Source organism: Magallana gigas, chromosome 8 (assembly GCF_963853765.1).
Source record: "Magallana gigas chromosome 8, xbMagGiga1.1, whole genome shotgun sequence".
Taxonomy (NCBI): domain Eukaryota; kingdom Metazoa; phylum Mollusca; class Bivalvia; order Ostreida; family Ostreidae; genus Magallana; species Magallana gigas.
The window spans coordinates 47,620,594-47,645,707 of record NC_088860.1 but is presented as its reverse complement, the minus strand read 5'-3'; the positions used below and the strand labels follow the sequence as shown (position 1 = coordinate 47,645,707).

The window sequence follows — 25,114 nt, the reverse complement described above, 5'->3', positions numbered from 1 at the left end:
TCATTCGGATTCTCTTCGCCACGTGGGATCTAAACAAATCGTACTTAAAATATGTCGCACTATAACGCCATTCATCTGCATATCAAGCACTTTAAATAAATACACTTGCAATGAAAATTTGAAATAAGATTTTTTATATTTGATTTCAGCATCTAAGATAAGATGATTTTATTTCGAAATTCTGGACCCTTTTGCCTGTACCTATTCATAATCCAATTAAAAAATTCAATGGTCCAAAGAGAAAACAGAGAAAAATGTTGGTATATATCAATATTTATTTGAACATAAGGCATCATCAGACACAGTAAATTATTGGTCTTCACTCTGGATCTGCGTCCACAAACGTCATCAACATGTCCTTCAGATCATCATCCTGTATATTGCAAAGGAAAATCAGGATAAAAAATTCCAGCTCCTAAATCTCATTAAAAAAATTTTAAAACACATAATCAGGACTATTCTCACTAATTATGTGGTTTAAAATCCCCACAAAGTGACTCTGCTTAATAAAATCACATCAAACAATCATATATATAGTACCTGAGGCTCATTGATTTCTTTGACAAAAGATGATGAGGAACTTTGTGCAAGATTGTCCTTTGGTTGACTAGAGTCCTCCATGGCTTTATCAATGTCACTACTCCCACTGGGGGCTGGGCTCCGATTTACTTCGATTTCACCTCTAACATTCGGGCAGTCACTGTCTGTCTGGGGGTCCAAGTTATGGTCAGTGGCCTCCGAGTCTGCTACCGGTCCTTCAGCCACGCTCAATCTTGTTTCAGGCAAGTCCTCCACGATGGACTCGGCCTGTTTCTGTAAGTCTGTCTGTGGGTCAGTTGCCTCCTGGCAGGGGGGCTCCTGTAGAGAGGTGGGCAGGTCTGTGACGCGGTCACCTTCCCCATCCTCCTCCTCCTCCCTTCGCTGTTCCATTTCCACATCACTGTCTGCTTCATTCTCCCCTGTAACTACTGCATCTTCATTTCCAACCTCTAACATAAAAGAACACAAAGAGGATATCAATGGTCTGCTAAAACAGCAAATTGTAGAAATCTATTTTGTTATGAACAGTATGTCTTACTTTTTCATCTCTAGGAGAAAATGCCATTAAGCTCAAACTATTTTTTTGTAAATTGCTACAAAATATCTGGTAAACATGCAGTACCGGTATATGTTTACAGTACCGATCAGACCCAACTTAACACCAAAATAGACCCCATCTAAACCCAGAGTTTAGTTGGAGTTTACTTTCTGTTAGGTTGGGTCTGATCGGTACTGTATTGCTCAATCACTGACATTTCATTGGCAGAAATCAAATGCTGCCATATTAATTATTTTCAAAAGGAGAATAACTCAATTGTTGATTTTTTTTCAATCATTTCAAAAATAAAAACTAAGTTATTCCCCTTTACTACATATGTTGGAATAAAAAATAATGCCTGTCTGCAGCCTAACATTTTACAATTATCGGCCACACATTGCTTTGCCTTCCCATTAGTTACCCTTACCTTCAACATCATTGCTTGGTAATTGCGTCTCAGCTTCAGGCTCCCGACTCTTGGGAAGATGCTCCGTTGGTTCATCCTCGGATATTTTAGAAAAGTCTGTAGTTAACATTGGAGAAGAGGAAGTTCTCTCTTGAGTCACATATCGTGGAGTCGTTAAGCAAACAGCTCGCGAGTGAATCAGTATTTCACAGAGTCTCTGTGCTTCCATACAAAATGATGAAACCTACAGGATAAAACAAAACCAATAAACATCAAATTTGTAATAGACACAGCTTACATATAATTTTGCTTCATGCAAAACAGAATGTTGATCAGCTAAATTGTTAGCATGATCTGGTAACCAATATCCTCTCCCCCAATTTTAAATAATTATCAATTGAAATCTTAAAAATTATTCATATGTCTTGAATAAAAAATACATGAATTTATGCACTGTTTGGTATTTTCCAAGTGTAAAATCTATAGTCAAAGTACTATCAGTGATAAAAATGACAAACAGGTATTGATTTCTGTTTCATAAATTGATAACGTTTTCTTGGAGTTGCCATTGAACTTTTCAGTGGTTTGTATCATAAAAACCTCTACCAAATGTACATGTACTTACTTGCAAATTATTGTCCTGTTCAGCCATTTTAAATATTGTAATAGCGCACTGCAGGGGTGAGGTTCCTTCGGTGTGTGGGGTCATTAGACAGGCCTGAAGGACTCTCAGAAGATGGAGGCGACAGCTCCAGTCATTGTATGGAACCGAAGGGTCGTACCGATTCCTGTACACGCTTAGCAACATGGTGATAACAAAGTCACACACTTTCTGCAATAAAAGCAAATCTCCCAGATTAAAACTATGCACTTAATTATTTTGTGTTAAAGATCAATAATCTTGATTTAAACTACATCATATAATTACAAGGAAACTAGCGGCTGTGATTTTTTAAAGTCTGGGATGGTGAACATTGAACTAGTGCGACAACTATCTTACACTGGACCTAAAACCATACACTGGACCTATATTCATACACTGGATCATTAATCATACACTGGATCTATACACATACACTGGACCTACAATCATACACTGGACCTATAATCATACACTGGACCTACAATCATACACTGGACCTACAATCATACACTGGACCTACAATCATACCCTGGACCTATACTCATACACTGGACCCTATACTCATTCACTAGACCCTATACTCATACACTGGACCCTATACTCGTATACTGGACCTACAATCATACACTGGACCTACAATCATACACTGGATCATTAATCATACACTGGACCCTATAACCATCAGGGATGGGGTAATTGAAAAAAGTATTTGTAATTGAGTGTAATTAATTACATTTTTCAAAGTAATTGAAAGTAATTTGTAATTAAGTCTGTCTTCAATTACAAGTAATTGAATGTATTTAAATACATTCCAAAAATATTGTGTATTTTCAATTACTTTTCAATTACATCTCAATTACTTTTTTTCCAAGTTTAAAATATAAACATAGGTAATCATAGATTACTAAGCTCACCGAGACGGAGCATCACCATTATGAGACATCACCTTCATAAGACAACCTTTATCATTTTATATGAAAATCATACTTTATGATCTTGGATATTCATGGATTCTGTTTTGACAAAATATCGTATATCATTTGATAAACATTTTTTATGATAATCATATGTTCATATGTTAATCAATACAATGATATAAAATTAAATATTGTATCATGTCATATTTATAATATATATCATATAAAACAATAAAATACCGTAATAAACAATAATGAGATATGATATTGTAATGTATGATATGACATTGCATTGTGTTATACCTTATTGTATTTGATCACATAATACAATATCATAAAATATAATACAATATAGTATTATATTACAATATCATATTACATAATACATCATAACATTGAAACATATTATATTGTATAATAAAGTATGATATTGTATTAAATGACACTGAAACATATTTGATACATTATATGATATTATATCATATAATACAATATAATTTGATTCCAACATTGTATCTTATCAAATGATACAATATTATGTGATAAAGCAAAATATTATAAAATACATTATTATATTATACATATTGTATCATATGACACAATAATATATATTACAATATCATATAATACAATTTCATGTGATAAGATAATATATCATATAAACCAATATCATATCATAAAATATTGTATGATACAATATTATATAATATTACAATATCATATAATACAATTTCATGTGATATAATTCTATATTACTGAAACCAATATCATATTATACAATATTGTATCATAGGATACAATATAATATTTTGCAATATCTTATGTAATTGTATCATGTGATAAAATAATAAATTAAAAATACAATATAATATTATACAATATTGTATCATAATATACAATACTATACATAACAGTATCATGATACAATATCATATCATAAAATATCCAAAAAATTGATACAATATCATATCGTATTGTATAACTTTTTATAATATAACATATGATATCATATTGTATCATATCAAACAATATTGTTTCATATCATACTATACTATATCATAGGAATCATGTTATATCATTTATCAACAAACACATCTATCTATTGAGCTGGTTTGAGTGAGGTAGGAGATTTCTTTAGCATCCTTGATAATGGAGATCAGGCTCTGCATATAAAGCAACTTCTGCATTTAATTTATAATAAAGTTAAATCAACTATGCAAGCTATCATCTATAAAACATGTGACCTATTCCAAAAAACTAAACCTCATCCAGCATCCGAAAGCTATGGCTCAGATTCAGCATTCAAGCCCATCAGGTGCATTGGTATCATAACACGCATCATCCATGCAAGTTTGGTGAAGTTTGGACCAGTAATAACTAAGATATCATCATCAGAGGGCACTAGCAATTAAAACCTTAACTTCCTCCAGCATCCGCAACCTATGGCTCAGATTCAGCATCCATGCCTGTCAGGTGCATCTGTATCATAAGACACACCATCCATTCAAGTTTGGTGAAGTTAGGACCTGTAATAACTAAGATTTATTTTTTAGCATCCTTGATAATGGAGATCAAGCTCTGCATCTGAAGCTACCTCTGCGATTCATTCATATTACAGTTAAATCAACTATGCAAGTTTGATATAGTACTATCATCTATTAAACATGTGACCTGTTCCTAAAAACTTAACTTTATCCAGCATCCGAAACCAGACTCAGCATTCAAGCCTGTCAGGTGCATCAGTATCATAAGACACACCATCCATGGAAGTCTGGTGAAGTAAGGACAAGTAATAACTAAGATATCATCATCAGAGGGCACCTGTTTCAAAAACTTTATTTAACCAGCTCTTAAAACCTTAACCTCCTCCAGCATCCAAAACCTATTGCTCAGATTCAGCATTCAAGCTTGTGAGGTGCATCAGTATCATAAGACGCACCATCCATACAAGTTTGGTGAAGTAAGGACCAGCAGTAACTAAGATATAATCATCAGAGGGCACCTGCAACAAAAACTTTAACCAGCTCTAAAAACCTTAACCTCTTCCAGCATCCGAAACCTATTGCTCAGATTCAGCATTCAAGCTTGTCAGGTGCATCAGTATCATAAGACGCATCATCCATACAAGTTTGGTGAAGTTAGGACCAGTAGTAACTTAGATATTGCTATCAATGGGCACCCACAACAAAAACTTTAACCTGCTCCAAAAACCTTAACCTCCTCCAGCATCCGAAACCTATAGCTCAGATTCAGCACTCAAGCCTGTCTGGTGCATCAGTATCATAAGGCACACCATCCATGCAAGTTTGGTGATGTACGGACCAGCAGTAACTAAGATATTGCTATCAAAGGGCACCTGCAACAAAAACTTTAACCTGGTCCAACAACATTAACCTCCTCCAGCATCTGAAATTTAGGACCCAGATTCAGCATCCAAGTCTTTCAAGTCCATAAGTAGGTCCAGATGCATCACCCATGCAAGTTTGGTGAAGATAGGACAAGTAATAGCTTAGATACAGGACCTGCAACAAAAACTTTAACCAAGTCCGGACGCCGACGCCGACGCCGACGCCACCGCCGACGCCGAGGGTATAGCATAAGCTCTCCTTGACTTCGTCTCGGTGAGCTAAAAAGGTGTCTTATAATGATAAATAGATTTTATACATGTTTGGCATGGACTTTTGTTTATACAATAATTAAATGTCCAATAATGTTTAATATGTTTTTACAGCATAACACACTGCCCAGGGCAATAGGTAAAGATCTAATTTTGTGGAGGTGTGAACTCCTCTAATACCCAAGAACCCCCATTGATTTTAGACTTAAGGGAGTCAACATATCTCATTTTTGTGGCAATTATTATTTATACATGTATGCTGTACTGCCAAAAGTTGTACTTTCTGAATAAACATAGTTTTAATATGTGAATAAAAATTAATTCACTTTAGAAAAAATATTTATTCAGAACCAAAAATGAACTCAATGGTACTTAATGAATTTAATTTAAAAAAAAAATTTCTAGAATTTTTCAAGAAATCTGATCTGAACTGAACTATACAACCTTTAAAAACATAACCATACATAAAGCTCTGTATATCTTAATGCTGTTAATATATGTATATGTTCTCAAGATTTAAAAAAATAAAACTAATAAAGTATTTGAAATGTAATTAATTACATTTATCAAAGTAATTGAGAGTAATTAATTACATTTTAAAAAATCAGTGTAATTGTAATTGCAAGTAATTGATAAAATTGTCAATGTATTTGAAAGTAATTAATTACTTTTCAAAGTAATTGACCCCAACTCTGATAACCATACACTATTCTAGACCTATAATCATACACTAGACCTATACTCAAACACTCAACCCTATAATAATACACTGGACCTAAAATCATACACTATATCTAGAATCATAAAATGAACCTATAAACATACATAGGACCTATAATCATACACTGGACCTGTAATCATACACTAGACCTAAAATCATACACTGGACCTATCAGAAACCAAGGCAGCTCGCTCCTACATACAATGGCTATAAAACAGCATGAATGAGGAATTGTGATAAAGACTTCTCCATCTAACATGTCTACATATGAGGGCTGTTTGATATGTAATGTGTATTGTACGGGCTGTTTGATATGTAATGTGTATTGTACAGTATCTCATAAACATTTGACTCAAATAGTAAACGGAACATTACACCCCTTCAAAGTATTCTCTGCATTTTGAAATTACATAATTTCAATCTCTTACTTTATTTCTAAAATGCATCATGGTACCGAGATTAAGGTAGACCTCTGAGGCATTGACTGATGTACACTTACTGGCTGATGTACACTTACTGACTGATGTACACTTACTGGCTGATGTACACTTACTGGCTGATGTACACTTACTGGCTGATGTACACTTACTGGCTGATGTACACTTACTTACGATGGCCGATAGCGGCCGCCACTCTACCAAAATGTTTTGTGTGTAGCGTGTACAACGTTTCACTGAAACTTACTGACACATTACACCTAAAAGTAAAAGTGTACAAAGTGTACAGTGTCAATGTAAAATTCAATGTACACTCTACACCAACGTTATATGTGTAAAGTGTCAGGAAAAGTTTAATGTACACTCTACATCTAAAGGTGGTATCAAGTAACAAGTCAATAAAATAAAAACATGTGGTTTCTTTTGTGCCTCTTTGGGCGTTTTACAACAGCCTGGGAATATTAAAATGCCGACAAGATCACATGGTACATGTAAGTTAATGAATTGAAATAAAGAATTATAGTCTATTTTAATTCTAAGATATTATATGTGTATTTATAGGCTATAGAGATTCATTATCTTTTTTTCACTAAATTATAAATGCATTGAAGATGAATCCAAAAAATACATTGACAAAGCAAACCATATGTCCAATTTATAAGCATTTCTATCCAATTAAATGAGGAATGATAAGACAATTATTCTTAATATAAATGTAAAATCAAATTTTTTTTTATAAAGTAGACAAGTATAGGGTAGATATTATTAAGCATATACATTAACATTTTTATTTTAAAAATTATATGGGAAGCAAAACGTATTAAAATTATGCAGGAAACATAAGCAATGAATTGTAAATTACTATATAAAATATCTATATATTATATATATTTATATTCTGCAAAATTAAACCATCAAAATCTAGTTTACACAGTTTGGCTTGTCGTTTTTGATATATTGTGATGAGAATTCTCACTGATTGTCTTTGTAAACATGTAATAATATGACAACACTTATCATTACGTTAGCAATTAACATTTCTATTTTATTTAAAAGATAAAGTGAACTGTAAAGTTTTTGTTTGATATTAGTGATTCTGTGATTAATAATATAGCAAACAAAATGGAATGCAAATGTTTTTAAACGTCAGGCAGTACTTGAGCAAGTCGCTAACAGTCAAAGGACGGTCCTTCGAAAGAGGAAACAAAACAATTGTTTCATCATCCTCCCCCGAATTACGTCTTGGAATGCACGAAAACCTACAAACAAACCAAAAATTCACAACTTCCTTCTTTGTTTTCGATTCAATTCCACATTGTTACTTGATACCACCTTTAGATGTAGAGTGTACATGAAACTTTTCCTGACACTTACCCACATAACGTTGGTGTAGAGTGTACATTGACTTCTACAATGACACTGTACACTTTGTACACTTTTACTTTTAGGTGTAATGTGTCAGTAAGTTTCAGTGAAAACACTGTACACGTTACACACAAAACATTTGTGTAAAGTGACGGCCGCTATCGGCCATCGTACTTACTGGCTGATGTACACTTACTGGCTGATGTACACTTATTGACTGATGTACACTTACTGACTGATGTTCACTTACTGGCTGATGTACACTTACTGGCTGATGTACACTTATTGACTGATGTACACTTACTGACTGATGTTCACTTACTGACTGATGTACACTTACTGACTGATGTACACTTACTGACTGATGTACACTTACTGGCTGATGTACACTTAATGGCTGATGTACACTTAATGGCTGATGTACACGACTTATGTACACTTACTGGCTGATGTACACTTACTTGCTGATGTACACTTACTGGCTGATGTACACTTACTGGCTGATGTACACTTACTGGCTGATGTACACTTACTGGCTGATGTACACTTACTGGCTGATGTACACTTACTGACTGATGTACACTTACTGGCTGATGTATACTTATCCTGCTCTCTTTGAGAGTAAACAACAATCTGTCCGCCCTTACCTGATAGTTTTTCCCTTTCATTTTGACACCACCTGCCACTATCCACCAATACAGGGCTACAATAAATCAAATACAGGGCTACAGTAAATCAAACAAAAGACTATATACAGGATTATTTTAGCCCCGTGTAATTTTCACCCTGTGTAATTTTCACCCTTATACACTTGAAAACAGTTTCGCCCCGTCTTGAATTCACTTATATTAGGTTATGTTTTAAGAGATAATTTGAGACATTGGAATTCACCCAGTCTTTAATTCGACCACTGAAAACGAGGGTGAAAGGGGTAAAAATAAAACAGGGATGAATATTTCCCTATATACAGTAGTTTTACTGTTAGTTCAAGCTACGGTAATCCTTCAAACCACCAATACAGCGCTACAGTGTATAGAAGCCTACAAATACACAACAAGATTGCACAGCATTTCACGAGTAATAGTGGGGTAATGTTGTTTTATGACAAGCTCATTATATTACAGAATTACAGGAGAAACAAGCAAGCTCACATACTCCACACTCCCCCACTTCTTGATAATGCTACACAAAATGAGGCCAACAAAGGACCAAAATTCAAAAAAGATAAAGGTATCAGAATTTTCCTGGTAATATGTACATCTGCAAATTTGTGTTCTAAATACTTAGTACAAAGTAACACCTTATTCTGAGCAGACTACAGTAAAACTCGTTTAGTACGAACACGGATATAGCGAATTCTCGTATATAGCAAAGTTTTTTTGAGTCCCTGGTAAAATTCTTAACAAATCTTTGCAAAACTTTACAGTTATAATGAACTCGGATATAACAAATTTACAGATATAGCAAACTGATTTTGAGACCCGTAGAGGTGAATAAAAACGAAATTAAACAGCTTAATAACGAATTTCTTTAAAGTTTAAAAAAGTTTGCAATACCATTTATAAAAATAGTCGAATGAATTTATTTTCATAAAATTTTTTTAATTCGCAATCCGATTATTAAAGGTATCAAAGTAATGTTTTTGTTATTTTAAGCCCAAATTATAAATCAAAGTACTGAAGAACTGACAGGAGTTGATTTTGTCGATGTTTATTTATTTTAAAATCAATGATATGTTATTTTGCATGACAAGTATAAGTAGTTTCTAATTTGAATTACGCACATTTTTATAATATGAAGTTTTTCGATAAGAATGTCAAAAACCCCCATATGAATCATGTTAAAAAATATCTAAAGATAAAATTAATTCAATCAAACTATGTAATAGTAATAGAAATATTTCGCAAAATTGTGTGGATCCAAGCAATATTGAACTCTAGTCTCGTTCAACCAAACGCTCGGCTGACACCGTAAATCTCCGACAAGGATTTACGGAGGCAGCCGAGCGTCGAGTTGAATGAGACTGTATTGAACTCTGGCGTAGAAATACATACGACTATAAAAAATATTAAAATTGTTCGTACCATTGAAAATCTGACTATTTTCAAGGTATTTATAAATAAGTTTACTTGAAAAACAATGCTTTAGCATACATTACATTGAATTTATCAATTATTTTCAAGAACTAAGTCTTGTCAGCAGCAATGATTTGTGCTGAGGTCCAAACACTGTTTCACTTTCGGTTTGTCTGAGTAACTGATTAAATCAACTCCCAAAAATTATTGTCTTGTGAAAGAAAACATATACATGTAAAATGAATTCGCTTCAGATATTATTACGAATTCGTTATATGGATATAATGAATTACGGATATAACGCAGTAATTCCATTGGTCCCTAGGACCTCGCTATAACCGAGTTCTCACACAACTTGTTGAGTCGGGAATGACGATCCAAAAGGAGCCAATAGAATAGAAGAATAGAACGTGTTTATAATTATTCACTTCTTATACATAAAGCTTGAATCTTTACATCTATATATCACTTTAGCTGTATTGTTTATAAAGTAGGACATTTATTTATATGTTTAACCTGCTATTGTTAAAGATCAAGTCTTCTTTGCCAAACGTGATGAGTTACCTACCCTGCAGAGCCCCCTGAGTGACCACGCTGTCTCCCCCGGGGGGATGACCGATGGGTCGCCTCAGGTCACTGCTGCTGTCTGGGGTCTTCATTTTCTTGGCTGGTGTTGGCCCCATGGTGTGAGATGGTTTGAGAGAAGTCTGAAAAAATGCCTTCATATAAAAACAAGTAGGTTTTTACAGAGTTACAGGAATCTGTTGTTTTTATTGGAAAACTGTTTTAATAAAGATAATCAAAGTACCGTACTGACTAGCTTTCTTAAATTACTGTAAACCAACTTTTATTTGCATGCGAGAAATTTTGCAAGGTTTGCAAGAGCCTCGTCATCAATAGTACTTGTAGCACACAGTAATTAGGCAGTAACCTTCAGAGTGAGTTCCCCTGTTTGGCTGTAAGTCAATAGTACTTGTAGCACATGGTAATTAAGTAGTTACCTTCAGAGTTAGTTTTTCTCGGTGACAGTTGGTCAATAGTACTTGTAGCACATGGTAATTATTATAATAAGTACTTACCTTCAGAGTGAGTTCCCCTGGTCGACAGTCGGTCATTAGTACTTGTAGCACACTGTCCTCCTCCCTCAGAGTTTCTAGGAAGCACCCTGTGGTCATCATCATGGACTTGAGGGTCCGGTACACCGCCACCCTCAGCTCCCTGTGTCACAAAAAATCCCACGGTAGTTACATATACCTAATAATATTGTGTTAACCTTTACCTTCTGTTTTTTTAATGGTTTTAAAATTGCCAATTAAAGGGGAAAAAATGTTCTATATTAATAATATTCACCTTAAATTTGAAGTTGTATATATATTCATAAATATAGCACCATGTACAATCATGAGGGAAAAAATGAACGAAGCTATATGCACTTCCAGAATTAACTTTTGAAGGATGTTCAAAATATCACAATGAATATGAAAGTCATAGACTATCAAGTTGGAATGATGTAAGGAAGTGAATAATCAATGCTAGTTTTTAACCACTTTACATTCATTCAGTATTCAAAATTAGATGTTGTAAGAATACGATATATTAAAAGAATACAAGTTATATAAGGGTGTATATATCTCTTCAACATCGCCTCCCCAAAGTATCCACCCTGCTGTTCGGCCATTACGAAGATAGGGCTAAATACCTGTAAGGCCTGGTTTGAGTGACTGAAGAGCTGGAGTGACTCCACATCAGTTCTCTACTCAGAACCCGCACAATCTTCTTGTTATAATGCAACATCAACTTCCTACAGCTGAAAAACAAAAACACAAATTTTTCATTGCTAAGGGAATTTCATCCATTATAATAAGAATCAATTGATCATGTACCAAATTGATACAATGGTGTAAATACAGTACAAAACAGGTCATTTGGACTAAATAGTCATACCCCTCATACAGGACATTGATGATGCCTATAGCGTCCGTATGGATTATGGGGAGGTAGCCCAATAACAGAGAGTCTTTGGAACTTGAGGACTTCTGAAATGTTCATCATAAGATAGATTACAAAAAAATTTACTGAAATGCTCATCAAAAGGTTGCATGCAAAAATGTTCACCAAAATGTTCAAATACATGAATAACCATTTCAATACATTATAATAATTACCATACAAACTAATTTAAATTTTTAAATGTACATGCATTTTCTGATAACAAAATAAAACAAACTCAGATATTTAATATTAATACAAAATGTGCGTGAGTCTTCATGACATATTGGTGACCTAGATAAATATCCTTGACCTTGACCTACCACTGAACTGACATCCATAGACAGAACTTTGTCCACAAAATCTAGAATCTTTTCCAGTGGGAGCTTTATCGGGGCACTGAATGCCTTCCTGAAAATGAAAACCAGAAAACTCATATTAAATAATTGTTCTGTGGAGTTATCCTGTGACTAAATGATACATGTAATATCAGCCACAAACCTTCAATGGGATACTTGTGTAATTTATCTGTACATCTAAAACTACCAAGTCATATTTGAAGAATATCTCTTTGTAAAAATATATATTATCACGAAAAAGATTGATACCTGAGCATCTTCTGCAGACACTGCATGAGTGTCCTAAAGTAGGTCACAGAGTGGTCGGCATGTAGGGGTTCAGCGTCCAGGTCTGACAGCGAGACAGCTAGAAAAAAAACACATCTGAATACAGCTCAAGGAGTCTCACATTAATACAGCTGGTCAATTAACTTCTTGTTAAAATACAGCAATACTGCAGCTTTCCATAGGTCAGCAAATGTTTATGCAAAAACTTAACATTACAAATATTAAGTTAACAAGTAAGGAGCTATAAATTTTTTTTTATAATTTCAAAGTTGAAAATCTTATTTTGAAATGGGGCACAAATGAGAAAGGTGTTCAGGAGAAAGGCAGAGAACGAACGTCTTACCTGTGTTGGAAACATCGTCAGTGGTAATGAGGTCAATGATGCCGTGAAGGTCAGACAGGAGGTGGGAGAGTCTGGCGCCCCATCCCTCCGTGTACTTACACTTCTGATTACCACTGGTACCACAGCACGACAGTAGACAGTATGACAGCACCGCCTCCTACAATAAATAAAATCATCTCCATATTTAGACAGTAACACAGCACTGCCTCCTACCACAAAATATGATTATCATAACAGTTGATAGTCACACAGCGCTGCCTCCTACCACAAAATATGATTATCATAACAATTGATAGTCACACAGCACTGCCTCCTACCACAAAATATGATTATCATAACAGTTGATAGTCACACAGCACTGCCTCCTACCACAAATATGATTATCATAACAGTTGATAGTCACACAGCACTGCCTCCTACCACAAAATATGATTATCAGAACAGTTGATAGTCACACAGCACTGCCTCCTACCACAAAATATGATTATCAGAACAGTTGATAGTAACACAGCACTGCCTCCTACCACAAAATATGATTATCAGAACAGTTGATAGTCACACAGCACTGCCTCCTACCACAGAATATACTACTCTTACATTAATTTTCTATAATTTTTTGTATTAAGATTCTACATCATATTTATATTTCCTAGGAAAGGGCCTTTTAACAGGTGTTTATTAGACATCAAAAGCTGTCTTAGAGAAGTTGAGACAGTACTTTTAATTGTTTCCTATGCAAACATTTCTTGCAATTCAACATGGGACAGTTCCTTTTTACTCATCTACACAATTATACTTTGTTACTTTCAGACTGAAACTTGCTAATATAAACTGCTGATCTGGCACATAAATCAACAGCCAAGGTTACCTTGGTTACTGGGACACACTGCAGCTCTTGGGTGACCACTTCCTCAATCTTACTCTGTGAAAGCAAAGTAAGTACAACAGGATTAACTCAGATTATCTCACATCAGACAATGCTTGTAAAATCACCAAAGAGAACTAGTACATCATTAATAATATTTGGGACTTTCTACCATTATCCCAAAACAAACATATAGCCTGTAAAATAAAAATAAAGTACGGAATCAAAACTGTTATTTAACATTTGCAAATATGTTTCCGTATATGAAGCTAAAAATAGCAAAAACGTTCATATCTGTGCAAATTTCTACTAATGCCAAAATAATTACCACACACACTTGTCATTCGTCATTGGCCTTTGTATAACCTATGTGGTACCTGTGTGATACCTGTGTATAACATGTGTGATACCTGTGTATTACCTGTGTGATACTAGCTGCAATAATGTAGCCCTCTCCCGATTTTTTTTTTTTTTTTTTTTTTTTGGGAGAGTAAACATCAAAATGATATAAAAAAATCGGAGAACGCTACATTATTGCAGCTAGTGTGATACCTGTGTATTACCTGTGTATTACCTGTGCGATACCTCACCTTGAATGGTCCACAGGTTCCCCCATAGTGTGTGATACAGGCGTTCAGTACAGCCAGGGATTGTCGTCTCCACTAAACAAAACATTGGACAACAGTCAGACATAAACAAAGTCATTTTCCATGAAAAGAAAACATCGGACAACAATCAGGCAAAGTATCAACACATGATTTCATTGTAATGACAAAAAGGTACCGACTAATTTATGATAGTAATACATGTAACATACCTCTGGTGATGCTGCTATGACAAGAGGGATCAACTGAGGGAGATAACTCTGCATGGCTTTCCTGGCCGTCTGGATCTCGTTGGACATTTTGATGAGTTGACAACAGACATGACAGGTCAGCTTGTGGACAGGAGCAGGGTCTCTGGACTGAGTGACAAAAAATCAGGATCATAATGCCAGTGTGTCAGTATGGACAACTTCCGTAATCTAAAAGTCTGTGAGTCTAAAACAATGGCGGCAAGTACACACAAATCAACCAAAAGAAGTTAATGGACCTTTTCTAGCAGCTTTCATTCTATTCTTTCTTCTTCACAAGTTTAAATAAAAGTGACAATGAGGTACTGGAAATTGTTCATGTCTCAGGCTCTGCTGAATTGTGGCCAATGTTGGAGCAATGGTTAATTTCATTGCTATTAATTTCATAATTTTAAGTAAACAAAAATCCAAATTGAGACATGGTATCTTCTTTTTGAAGACTTGCAATAAACTTATACAGCTAAATTGAAAAAACATGCCGAACATAAATGCACTTCATAATAAAATTTTCTGTCTGGAAAACTACAGACTGCCTAAAATAAATGTTTTATATTTGCATACGTCATTTTATGCAATTTAATATTTTTTATAGTATACAATGACCAACCTTTTTTCATATAAATGATAAAAAAATTGATTACCTGTAAAATCTGAATGATGATTTTCATCCAAGTGTCCAGATGGGGAGATAACTCCTGCACATCATAGTTTCTTAAGAGGCTTGACAATATGAACAAACCTCGAAGTCTGTAATTATATAGTTATATAGTTATATATATGTACTTATGCCACTTCATTACTGGTACACAAAGCCTCTGTAAATATTGAGACAGCCTGTCACTTCATTACTGGTATGCAAACTTGAAAAAGTAAACTTAAAATAAAATTCTGGATATCTACCGGTATATATCATTAATGAGGAAAGTTTTAGACTTTGGCCACATCAATTTAGTTTCTTTTACGTTGGACATCTGATGAAAAAGGTACGAGCAGGTGAGCAATTAAATAATGAAATTAATATTTTTGTTGGCAAAACTTTGTGCAGTAAATAAGTAAATAAGCAGACAATTATGTTTTCTACTTTTTTTCTGATTTGTGAATTAAAACGATTTAAATATGAGAAAAAGAGCAGAAATAGAACAGAATTTTGGATGGAGGAAATTTAAAATAATATTATTCATATAGTTTTGTTTATATACGAGCCTGCGAGTCTGACAAGCAAGAAATTAAATTGGTGTGGCCTTGTGCATGTTTTACTTAGATGCAATGATATCCAGACTTATGAGTGCCAATTCTAGACCCTCGTACCAAGGTAACCATCACAATAAAACTACTCTCACCTGTTACTGGACGTGTGGAGAAATGTATGCGTTTGTCCCGTTAATTCCGATAGGTTTAATTTCTAAAACAGTACAACAAAGACCATTAGAATAAATGAAAGTCCTGCAGTGAATATAGATGGTAATTGATATCTATTCATCCTATAACCACTAATCCTCAGCACTTAATTTTAGTACATAGATTATCCTAAATTTACTAATTCATGAGGATATACATCAGAGATTAATATATGATTTTCGTGAATAAATTTATTCACTTTTACTCAACAAACAATGCACCAATATTTACTTGAATGATTCAAAGTGTTTTTAGTTTAAAAATTAACATTGACGTGAAATTACCAGGTACCAGTATGTGAGTACACTCAAAGATACCATAATTGCAAGTATCATACTGTACCAAGCTGCTTCATGAGGGGTCTTAATTGGACAGTCTATTATTGAAACTATTCAAGGGCCCCACTCCCAATTTAAGAAGGGTACTTCTTTTCCCAGTTGGATGTGTTAATTTTCCAATGGTCATTTCTTCCAAAAATTAAAGAAACTATAGATAGATTTATACCCAACGCAGCGAGAGCAAGGCTTAATGGTAACACATATATATATAAGAAAATCAGACAAGTGAAAAATAAAAGTTGAATCAGGGGTACTATGGGCTGAAAAATTTTCTTCCAGCTTATTGGCGCTGGCCTGCCATATTGGCCGCCATTTTGTTTGAAAAGCGCTGTTCTATGTGTATGTCCATTATCAAGAAATGAAAAATTATGCAATCAATTTCTTTCAAATCAGATATTTACAAAGACAAGACTTGTTTTTATACGTTTGAAATATGATGTCATAAATGTAGACTGAGTCTGGGAAGTTTAGTTTAACGTTGGCTTATGATCTGAGTACGCAGGCGGATCCATCTTCGCTAACCAGTTCCACCATCAGACATTGATTTTCAAGACATTGTAAGATATTCATGGTGACCCTGTGACTGATGTCAGTTAGTTTATCAGAATTTAAGGTGGCTCTATACACCACTTTTTGATGACGCAGTACGCATAGAAGTAAATCTGGAAGCAGGTAATTCCGGTACTGGCTAATTTAAAATGAGGCGAAATGTATGGGGACCGCTCTTTTGAAAAATTTGTTAAATGAATAGATTTAATTAATTTGATAATTGGAAAAGTCATTACTTACAAGTAATGTGGTATGTGATACCGTCACGTTGTGTGGTATTATTTATCGAAATAAACAATAAAATCAAGTGTAATTTTTTAGATAGTTTCTTTCCCATTTCGTACATGTACATGTTGTACGATAGCGCAGTGGTTTCGTGGCTACCCTACAAACCTGTAGGTCATGAGTTCGAATCCCGTTGAGAACAATAATTTTTTTAACTTTCCAAAATTTTCTAAAACATATTTTTTATTTGAATACAGTGAAAGAAAATTCTAAACAGGTGAAAATATTGCGATTATAACATACTTTAATGCACATTATTATCGACACCTTAAGGGGATGGGAGGGTTGCTTTGAATTTCTCTAAGGTTGGGATACATAAATCCTATTAGGCTAGTCAATTTTCCCCTTTATTTATTTGACTTAGTTTTGCATTAAAGCGAATATATTCACATATACAGGCCTATAATGAAGTATGTATGTATTTATCATTCCATCGTGATATTTAGGAAATTTTCTTCAACTCAGAAATGAAAAGTCCCCAAGGTGTTTGGGCCTTGGGACTTAGGAACGATAACCCTTACCTGAGGAACTTTCATACCAAATAAAATTTAAAATATTTTTTTTGTTTATTTGCAATGATTTTCATTCAATTTTTTATGTTACATTTATAAAAATACATTTTCTTATAACATTAATCAACTTTTTCAAATGATTTGTCAACAGAGTAAGAAAATATGAAAAATTATGTTTTGGGGAAATACTAAAAAAAATTGCAATAATAACATTTTTGAATGTTAAGAAGTGTTATAAATTTTTTTATGTGTCCGAAGGAAATATCCATCATATGACAAAAAAACTTCTCTCAATTTGTTAATAGCTGTCTTTTTAAAAAATATTTTACCAAAACACGAAAAAACATTAAAAAATTCTTTAAAAATAGTTATAGTATCCCTTTCATCATTTTAATATTTGATAACTATATGTTTTGTGGTCTTCTATTGAAAATTGGAATAAACTGTGGGTGTATAGAGCCACCTTAAGGGGGTAGAGAAAATTTTATGTATGAAAGAGTAGATACCTCAGGGTTATTACCACAGGTGTCAACATATTTTTTGGTTACTCAGTAAAGTTGGCCTGTTTCTCATTTGTTTAACAACAAATTGATAAAATTGCCGATTTCTGTGGTATAACTGAGATGTTCTTATGACGTGTGAAATGTGACGCGTGGGTTAATTTCCTATCAAATAGCCATGCGTTTACATGTTTCCTACAAGAGATTACACCAAAGACATAATTAATTATGTCTCTGATTACACGAACCTCCCCGGTACCGTGCGGAGACAAATATCCAGACAATGACATGGACGTAAACGCAAAAAATAAATTCCAAATGTGGCATGAAAGAAATTGTAGATCAACACTAGAAAGAATAATATTACCGTGACCAGGCTACCGTATGACATCTGTGATTTTAACGAGAGAACATTTTATCTCGATTAACCATGTTAACACTAACGGCCCAAAATCCGGTGGCCGATCAATCTAGATACGTTTGAACAATCCACAAGGAAACTAACCGTGATTTGCAAAGATTGTGTATCATCTATTCTCTTCAAATATGCAATCAAATCATCGAGCGACAACTTATTGTCAAACAAGTGTTTGGAAATCATGTTTTTCATGGTGGCTGCCATTATTGATCTTCATCAATCAGACGCTTAGGCGGTGTCTGAACGTTTTCTTCCATAGTAAACTTTTCACCCTAGAAAATATCGTAAATTCAGAAAGGCAACTGATTGTTCTATCTACAAAGAAACTAAATAAAGCCATACATACGAAAGAAAAACTTTATTTTTATAGGTAAGCATTTTGTATTTTTCCAGTGTATTAAAATTTCTTCTGCGTCTTTAGAGGTGCACAATCAACCCCCTCCCCGACAGATGGGGGTGAATTGGTCCTAGATATGATGTTTTATCGTTAAAATGACAGATGTCTTAACGGACCCGTTTATTCAAAGAAGTTTGTAAATGCATAATTATGCGTCTTTCCCCTGCGAATAATTTTGAACGGACAAAGTCGACGCGATGCGGATCCCTTTCGCGGCTGCTACATACATTTTGTAAATTGCGAGTGTAACGTTATGAGACGAATTAAATATATATATTTATCAATCGCAACTTCTCGGGCCTTTCCGGCAAGCTCGGAAAAACACCTCGAATGTATTACCTAGGCGTCCATGACAACCCCCCTTTTTATAAAACTTGATATAGACACAACACATTTTACGATCTGTTGAGATGTACATGTAAGCTAGACTTCATTAAAGTAAATAATATATCCTAAAATATAACACAGAAGCGACTTATAAGGCTGTCTAGCCGATACTTATTTTAATGGGAAGCGCCTCCATTTTGTATAAAATTCTAACATCCGGTAATGTTAATACATTCGAGGTGTTTTCCGAGCCTGCCGGAAAGGCCCGAGAAGTTGCGATTGATATATTTATGTGACCTGCATAAGCATAACCTGGCTACAACAGGAATGTTTATACTAGCTTTCATGCGCGGGTCCAGAATTTTTTTCAGGGAAAAGGGGGGGGGGTGTTCGACGGTTATTTGAGTTCGCCCGGGGGGGGGGGGGGTTGTCGGAGAAATTTTTTTAATTTTTAAAGGGTAGGGGGAGGGACGTCTGGACCCCCTCTCTGAATATCTGCGCATGCATCAGCTGTTAAAAGAGATTTTCTCTGGTGTCCACACACAAACCCCAGGGAGTGCATAGACCACAGTTGTCAATGTAGCGGAGGAACTGTTCGTCTTGATCCAGGCCAGGTTGTGAATACAGTGGTCGTTATAGATTCGACTCTTGTTGTCTGTAGAAATTTGGTTTGATCATGACGTCGGGCAGTAAACCTAGCTACACAAATGGTTCGAACACAATTAAGTTCTTACAACGGGGTTCTTGCTATGTATAACAATTTACAACAGTTTTACTGTCTGATTAATAGAACATAAAAATGCATATCATTATGATGGCTAAATTATTGAACAAACGTACATGTATTTAAATTATTTAAACAGTTCTATCTGAATTTGGTCCTGGTATTAATTAAACACTTAGAATCTACCACAATATATTCGATAATTCGCTGAACAGGTAAAAATATATATGTTGGGTTAAATCGACAGCCAGGGATTCCTCTCCCCACAAAAGTAAATGAAAATTTATAAACTGAATATGTTTAAAGAGCTATATATGATAAGGGCCTAAAATGGCCCCCTAAAATGAACATCATCATTTTACTATCATTCTTTGTTTGCTTAGTACAGATATGTATGTGATGTGTTTACATAATAATTATTTTGGTTCAAGTGCCCACAATTTAGAAATATGACATTGTAAAGACAACCTTTTCCCGCCATTTTTGCATTTTTAGCGTAAAACAGCTTATTTTCAAGCAGTTTTTCCTTCCGAAAACATAGAGCGCATTCTTGAACAAATAAAATATTTTAATCAGAGATGTATCTAGCCAAGACTGATAAGTGACGAAAAAATTTTCCTTGTTCAAGCATGCGCTCTGTATTTCCCATTCGTAAATAGATATGAAAAATGTCAATTTTTGGCTGATTTTGATTGAATTATAGAAATGGCGTCACTTCTGACGTCATATACTGCCAGTGAGTGCAAATAAATCAAATCAGTAGATGAAAAATATATTTTATATCAACTCTTCTAAAAAATTAGTTAACATTTTAGTGTACCCGAAACACTTAAAAAATGGCGAATTATGGGGGCCAAATTTAACTCTTATCATATATAGTTCTTTCAAAAGTTTGAAAACAGTTCAGTTCGTGCATTAGTATATATTTTTTACATCCAAAAACCAAAAACACACTTTATGGATTGATCGAAACCTACAGCGACTGCAACTAACAGGTAGTGGCGAAGTGAGATCATTATCAATTTCTATACCCAAATACATTCAGCATTACTTGGTTCTTAATCATTGCGTCTTCGAGATCGAATATTGCTAAAAGTATACTAGTAAATAATGACCCCACCCCCAAAAGAATTTCGATCTTTTCGTGGAACGCTATCAAAACCGTCAAGCAATACATGCACGTACGTCATTATTTGAAATTTTATGGTTAAGACGCGTTTTTGTCAACAGATGGAATCACTATAATAGCGTCAAAGGGAATCTATTTTGTTTCTGATAATTAAAGAACAATTAGAAAGTTTAAATGATTAATTTCAACTACACTTACATAGATAGGAGAGGGGTTGATTTCAATAGTACCTGATTATACCGAAACTAAAGCAAAAAAGTGCATGAAAATTACGATGTGTGAAGAAACTTACCATACACTGTAGGAAAGTTTTTTAAAACATCTACATATTAACAGAACCATTTCATAGGTGCTTGGACTTTGTGTAGTTGTGTCAAACAGTAATGTGACAGAGGCGTTTCTATTTTATTGCTTGCCAATCGGCCATTGCTCTTTGAAATCAACAAGATTTGTCTGATTTTTGAGCTAACACTACATGTACGCAATCTGTGAATATCTCACTCCCAAGAAATAAACGCCATTTTTTAAAAACTTGTTTTGACGCAAAAAAGATAGTTATATGTACGTCATACCGAAAGTCCAAGGTCTTATTAAAATGAATCTAAATGACAAAATAGGTTGTAATTTAAAAATAATGAAATTTTCTGAACAAATAACGTGCCTACACACTGAGTAAAAATGTTCCTATTGCGGCTCGATATTGATCGATCAGTACTGTTACTCATTGTCTATTATATAAGTCTTTTGTTTGTTAATGAATTTGTTGCTGCAACAAGGAAATGCTTTATAAACATGTACATATACATACTATGCTAGCTTAAACTCATTCTGAATAAATGCCGACAGTTGTTGTTTTCAACATTACTGAAATGTTGAGCAAAAAAGTGCAAAACACAAATATAATTAAAAACATTGAGAATTTAAAAAACACCAAAAACAGATGGAAAGTATTTAACAAGTGCCGCACAGTAGGTAAAAGGCACTGCATGTCCACAAAACAAGTGAAAGTGGCACATTATATCCGTAGCAATAAATAGCTGCAGGTTTGTCGCTTCCGGTCTAAAAAAAAAAATCGGATATTGTCGATCTGGTTTCCACACAATTTTTTTTTCAGACCGGAAGCTACAGACCCGCAGCAAATTAAGCAATGAAAAGAGTATTTAATGAACAAAAATAAGAGACAATCGAGATCACATGTAGTTTATCATAATTATCAACACGTATGTAAAAGTGAGATGTATTTTGTTTAAACACAACTCAAAACATGTCACAACAGGATAAACCGGGTATAACTTAACATTCAGTTTTATAGATGTCCATCACATCCGGTTTAGGCGAAACTGTTTCCCCTCCCATCTGATCTAGTTTTTGGCAAGCATTACATATCGCTTGTCGAAAAATCTCAGGTTCATCTGGCGAAGAATATTTATCCTTTTCTTTCAGATATTGAGTATATAAACTTTCACTGGATCCGATTTCCTTGAGCTTTTTTGCCAAAGATTCTGGAGAGGTGTAATCCAATGTGCTTAAGAAGGTTCCCTTGGGTAAATATTCACTTGCTTGGGGTGGACCATTTATAACCGGTATGATGCTTAGATTGAAATCATATTTATATATGCTAAATACTTTTTCTGTTGAATAATCCCTACAAATGTTATTCTCAAAAGAAAAATAAAACTTATATTCCCGAGCCAGATTCTTTAAACAATCATTTTTAAAGACGGTTCGAGTCCCACACTTTTTCTTTCCACACGATCCAAACGTGTCAATTTCAATGTACTTCTGCAACTTTTCAATGTATTCTTTACGACGAGATGGAACAGGGCAGTGACCAGACATCCAAACACCGAATTTTGTTTTCTGACGAAAAACCTCAGAATAATTTTTTTCTATACTCTTGTCCAGTCTTATGATTTTACCATAGGGTCTTGAAACATCAGCATCTCTACGATAAGACATTATCCAATCGAATTTATTTTTCCATGCGGGACTGGGCCTCTGTGTATAAGCTTTGTTTTCCAGAGAATTAAACATCCAAATCTGAGATTTAGACTTCGTGGGAGGAGAACCTGGTAGAGATGAATGGGTGAAAATCACAACGCTACTCTTATGGAGATCGGAGTTATCCATTGACACAACGCAGTTTGATCTGTCATTTTCACATTTTTTCGTTTTGGAATACTTTACGTACGACCTTAAATAAGAGGGAATGTTATACCATAAAATTATAGTATCCATGGAACCGTTTTTGACGGTGGATAACGTGACCTGTGTATTAATCGCTGTATTTCTCTTGATTGTGGGAGCAATGTAAACAAATCTTCTGTCTTCTAGGGTTGCGAGACATCCCAAAATGAATATGCCAAGCAGAACAGACAAGCCGAGGACAAGGAAAACTTTCTTTATAGGTTCCATCTTCAAAGAATCTAAATGAAATTATTTTTATTATTAACAGATATTGTTTTCAGCTTTGTTTGCATGTGTCACTTTTTTTTTTAAGGTTTGAAGCTCACCCAATTGTACAAATTAATATTAAGACCTTAGTAAAGTACAGAAGTTGTTGTTTTACACATGCAAAGCAAATACTGGCACCAATTAGATAAATACTGTAACCAGTTAGATAAATACTGTCACCAACTAGATAAATACTATAACCAACTAGATAAATACTTTCACCAACTAGATAAATACTGTCACCAATTAGATAAATACTGTAACCAACTAGATAAATACTTTCACCAACTAGATAAATACTGTCACCAATTAGATAAATACTGTAACCAACTAGATAAATACTGTTACCTATTAGATATGAATACTGTAATCAATTAGAAATAAATACTGTAACCAGTCAGAAAAATACTGTAACCAGTTAGATAAATACTGTCAACAACTAGATAAATACTGTAACCAACTACATTAATACTTTAACCAACTAAATATAAATGTTGTAATCATTTCGATAAATACTGTAACCAATACGATAAATACTGTAACCAATAAGATAAATACTGTAACCAGTTAGATAAATACTGTAAAAAATAAGATAAATACTGTAACCAGTTAGATAAATACTGTAACCAGTTAGATAAATACTGTCAACAATTAGATAAATACTGTAACCTACTTGATATGAATGCTGTTATCAATTAGATAAATACTGTAACCAATAAGATAAATACTGTAACCAATAAGATAAATACTGTAACCAGTTAGATAAATACTGTAAAAAATAAGATAAATACTGTAACCAGTTAGATAAATACTGAAAAAAATAAGATAAATACTGTAACCAGTTAGATAAATACTGTGACCAGTTAGGTTAATAGTATTTCAGCATAAATAAGTTATATGTCTGGAATGCTGGAAGACACACGTGGGCGACGCATGATTAGAAAAAAACATTTCCAACGTTTGTTTTGATTATATTTTTCAAGAACTTTAATATATTGATAAGATACAGCTAAATAAAAGGTTCCTTCTACAATATAAACTAAACCCTGTCCTAAGATTTATTTGATTTACGTTTTGATTAATTGATTTGCGTTTTGATTCATAAATACCTCTAGTGTGCCAGGTTTCAATACACGGTTAGAAATGAC

The 25,114-nt window shown here is 34.1% G+C and overlaps 1 protein-coding gene across 1 annotated transcript; it reads right to left on the bottom strand.

Moving 5' to 3' along the window:
• Window positions 1–257: 257 nt before the first annotated feature.
• Window positions 258–19,281, bottom strand: LOC105331783 (proline-, glutamic acid- and leucine-rich protein 1). Its single transcript, XM_066068686.1, has 18 exons — window positions 19,023–19,281; window positions 16,276–16,337; window positions 15,577–15,682; window positions 14,900–15,046; window positions 14,673–14,744; window positions 14,086–14,139; window positions 13,218–13,374; window positions 12,857–12,953; window positions 12,572–12,659; window positions 12,204–12,295; window positions 11,959–12,066; window positions 11,339–11,477; window positions 10,828–10,966; window positions 8,832–8,887; window positions 2,110–2,316; window positions 1,506–1,728; window positions 541–989; window positions 258–373 (listed from the first exon to the last, which is right to left on the bottom strand). The coding sequence occupies exons 1-18, from the start codon at window positions 19,137–19,139 to the stop codon at window positions 320–322; spliced, it is 2,367 nt and encodes a 788-aa protein (XP_065924758.1). The 5' UTR covers window positions 19,140–19,281; the 3' UTR covers window positions 258–319.
• Window positions 19,282–25,114: the final 5,833 nt, after the last annotated feature.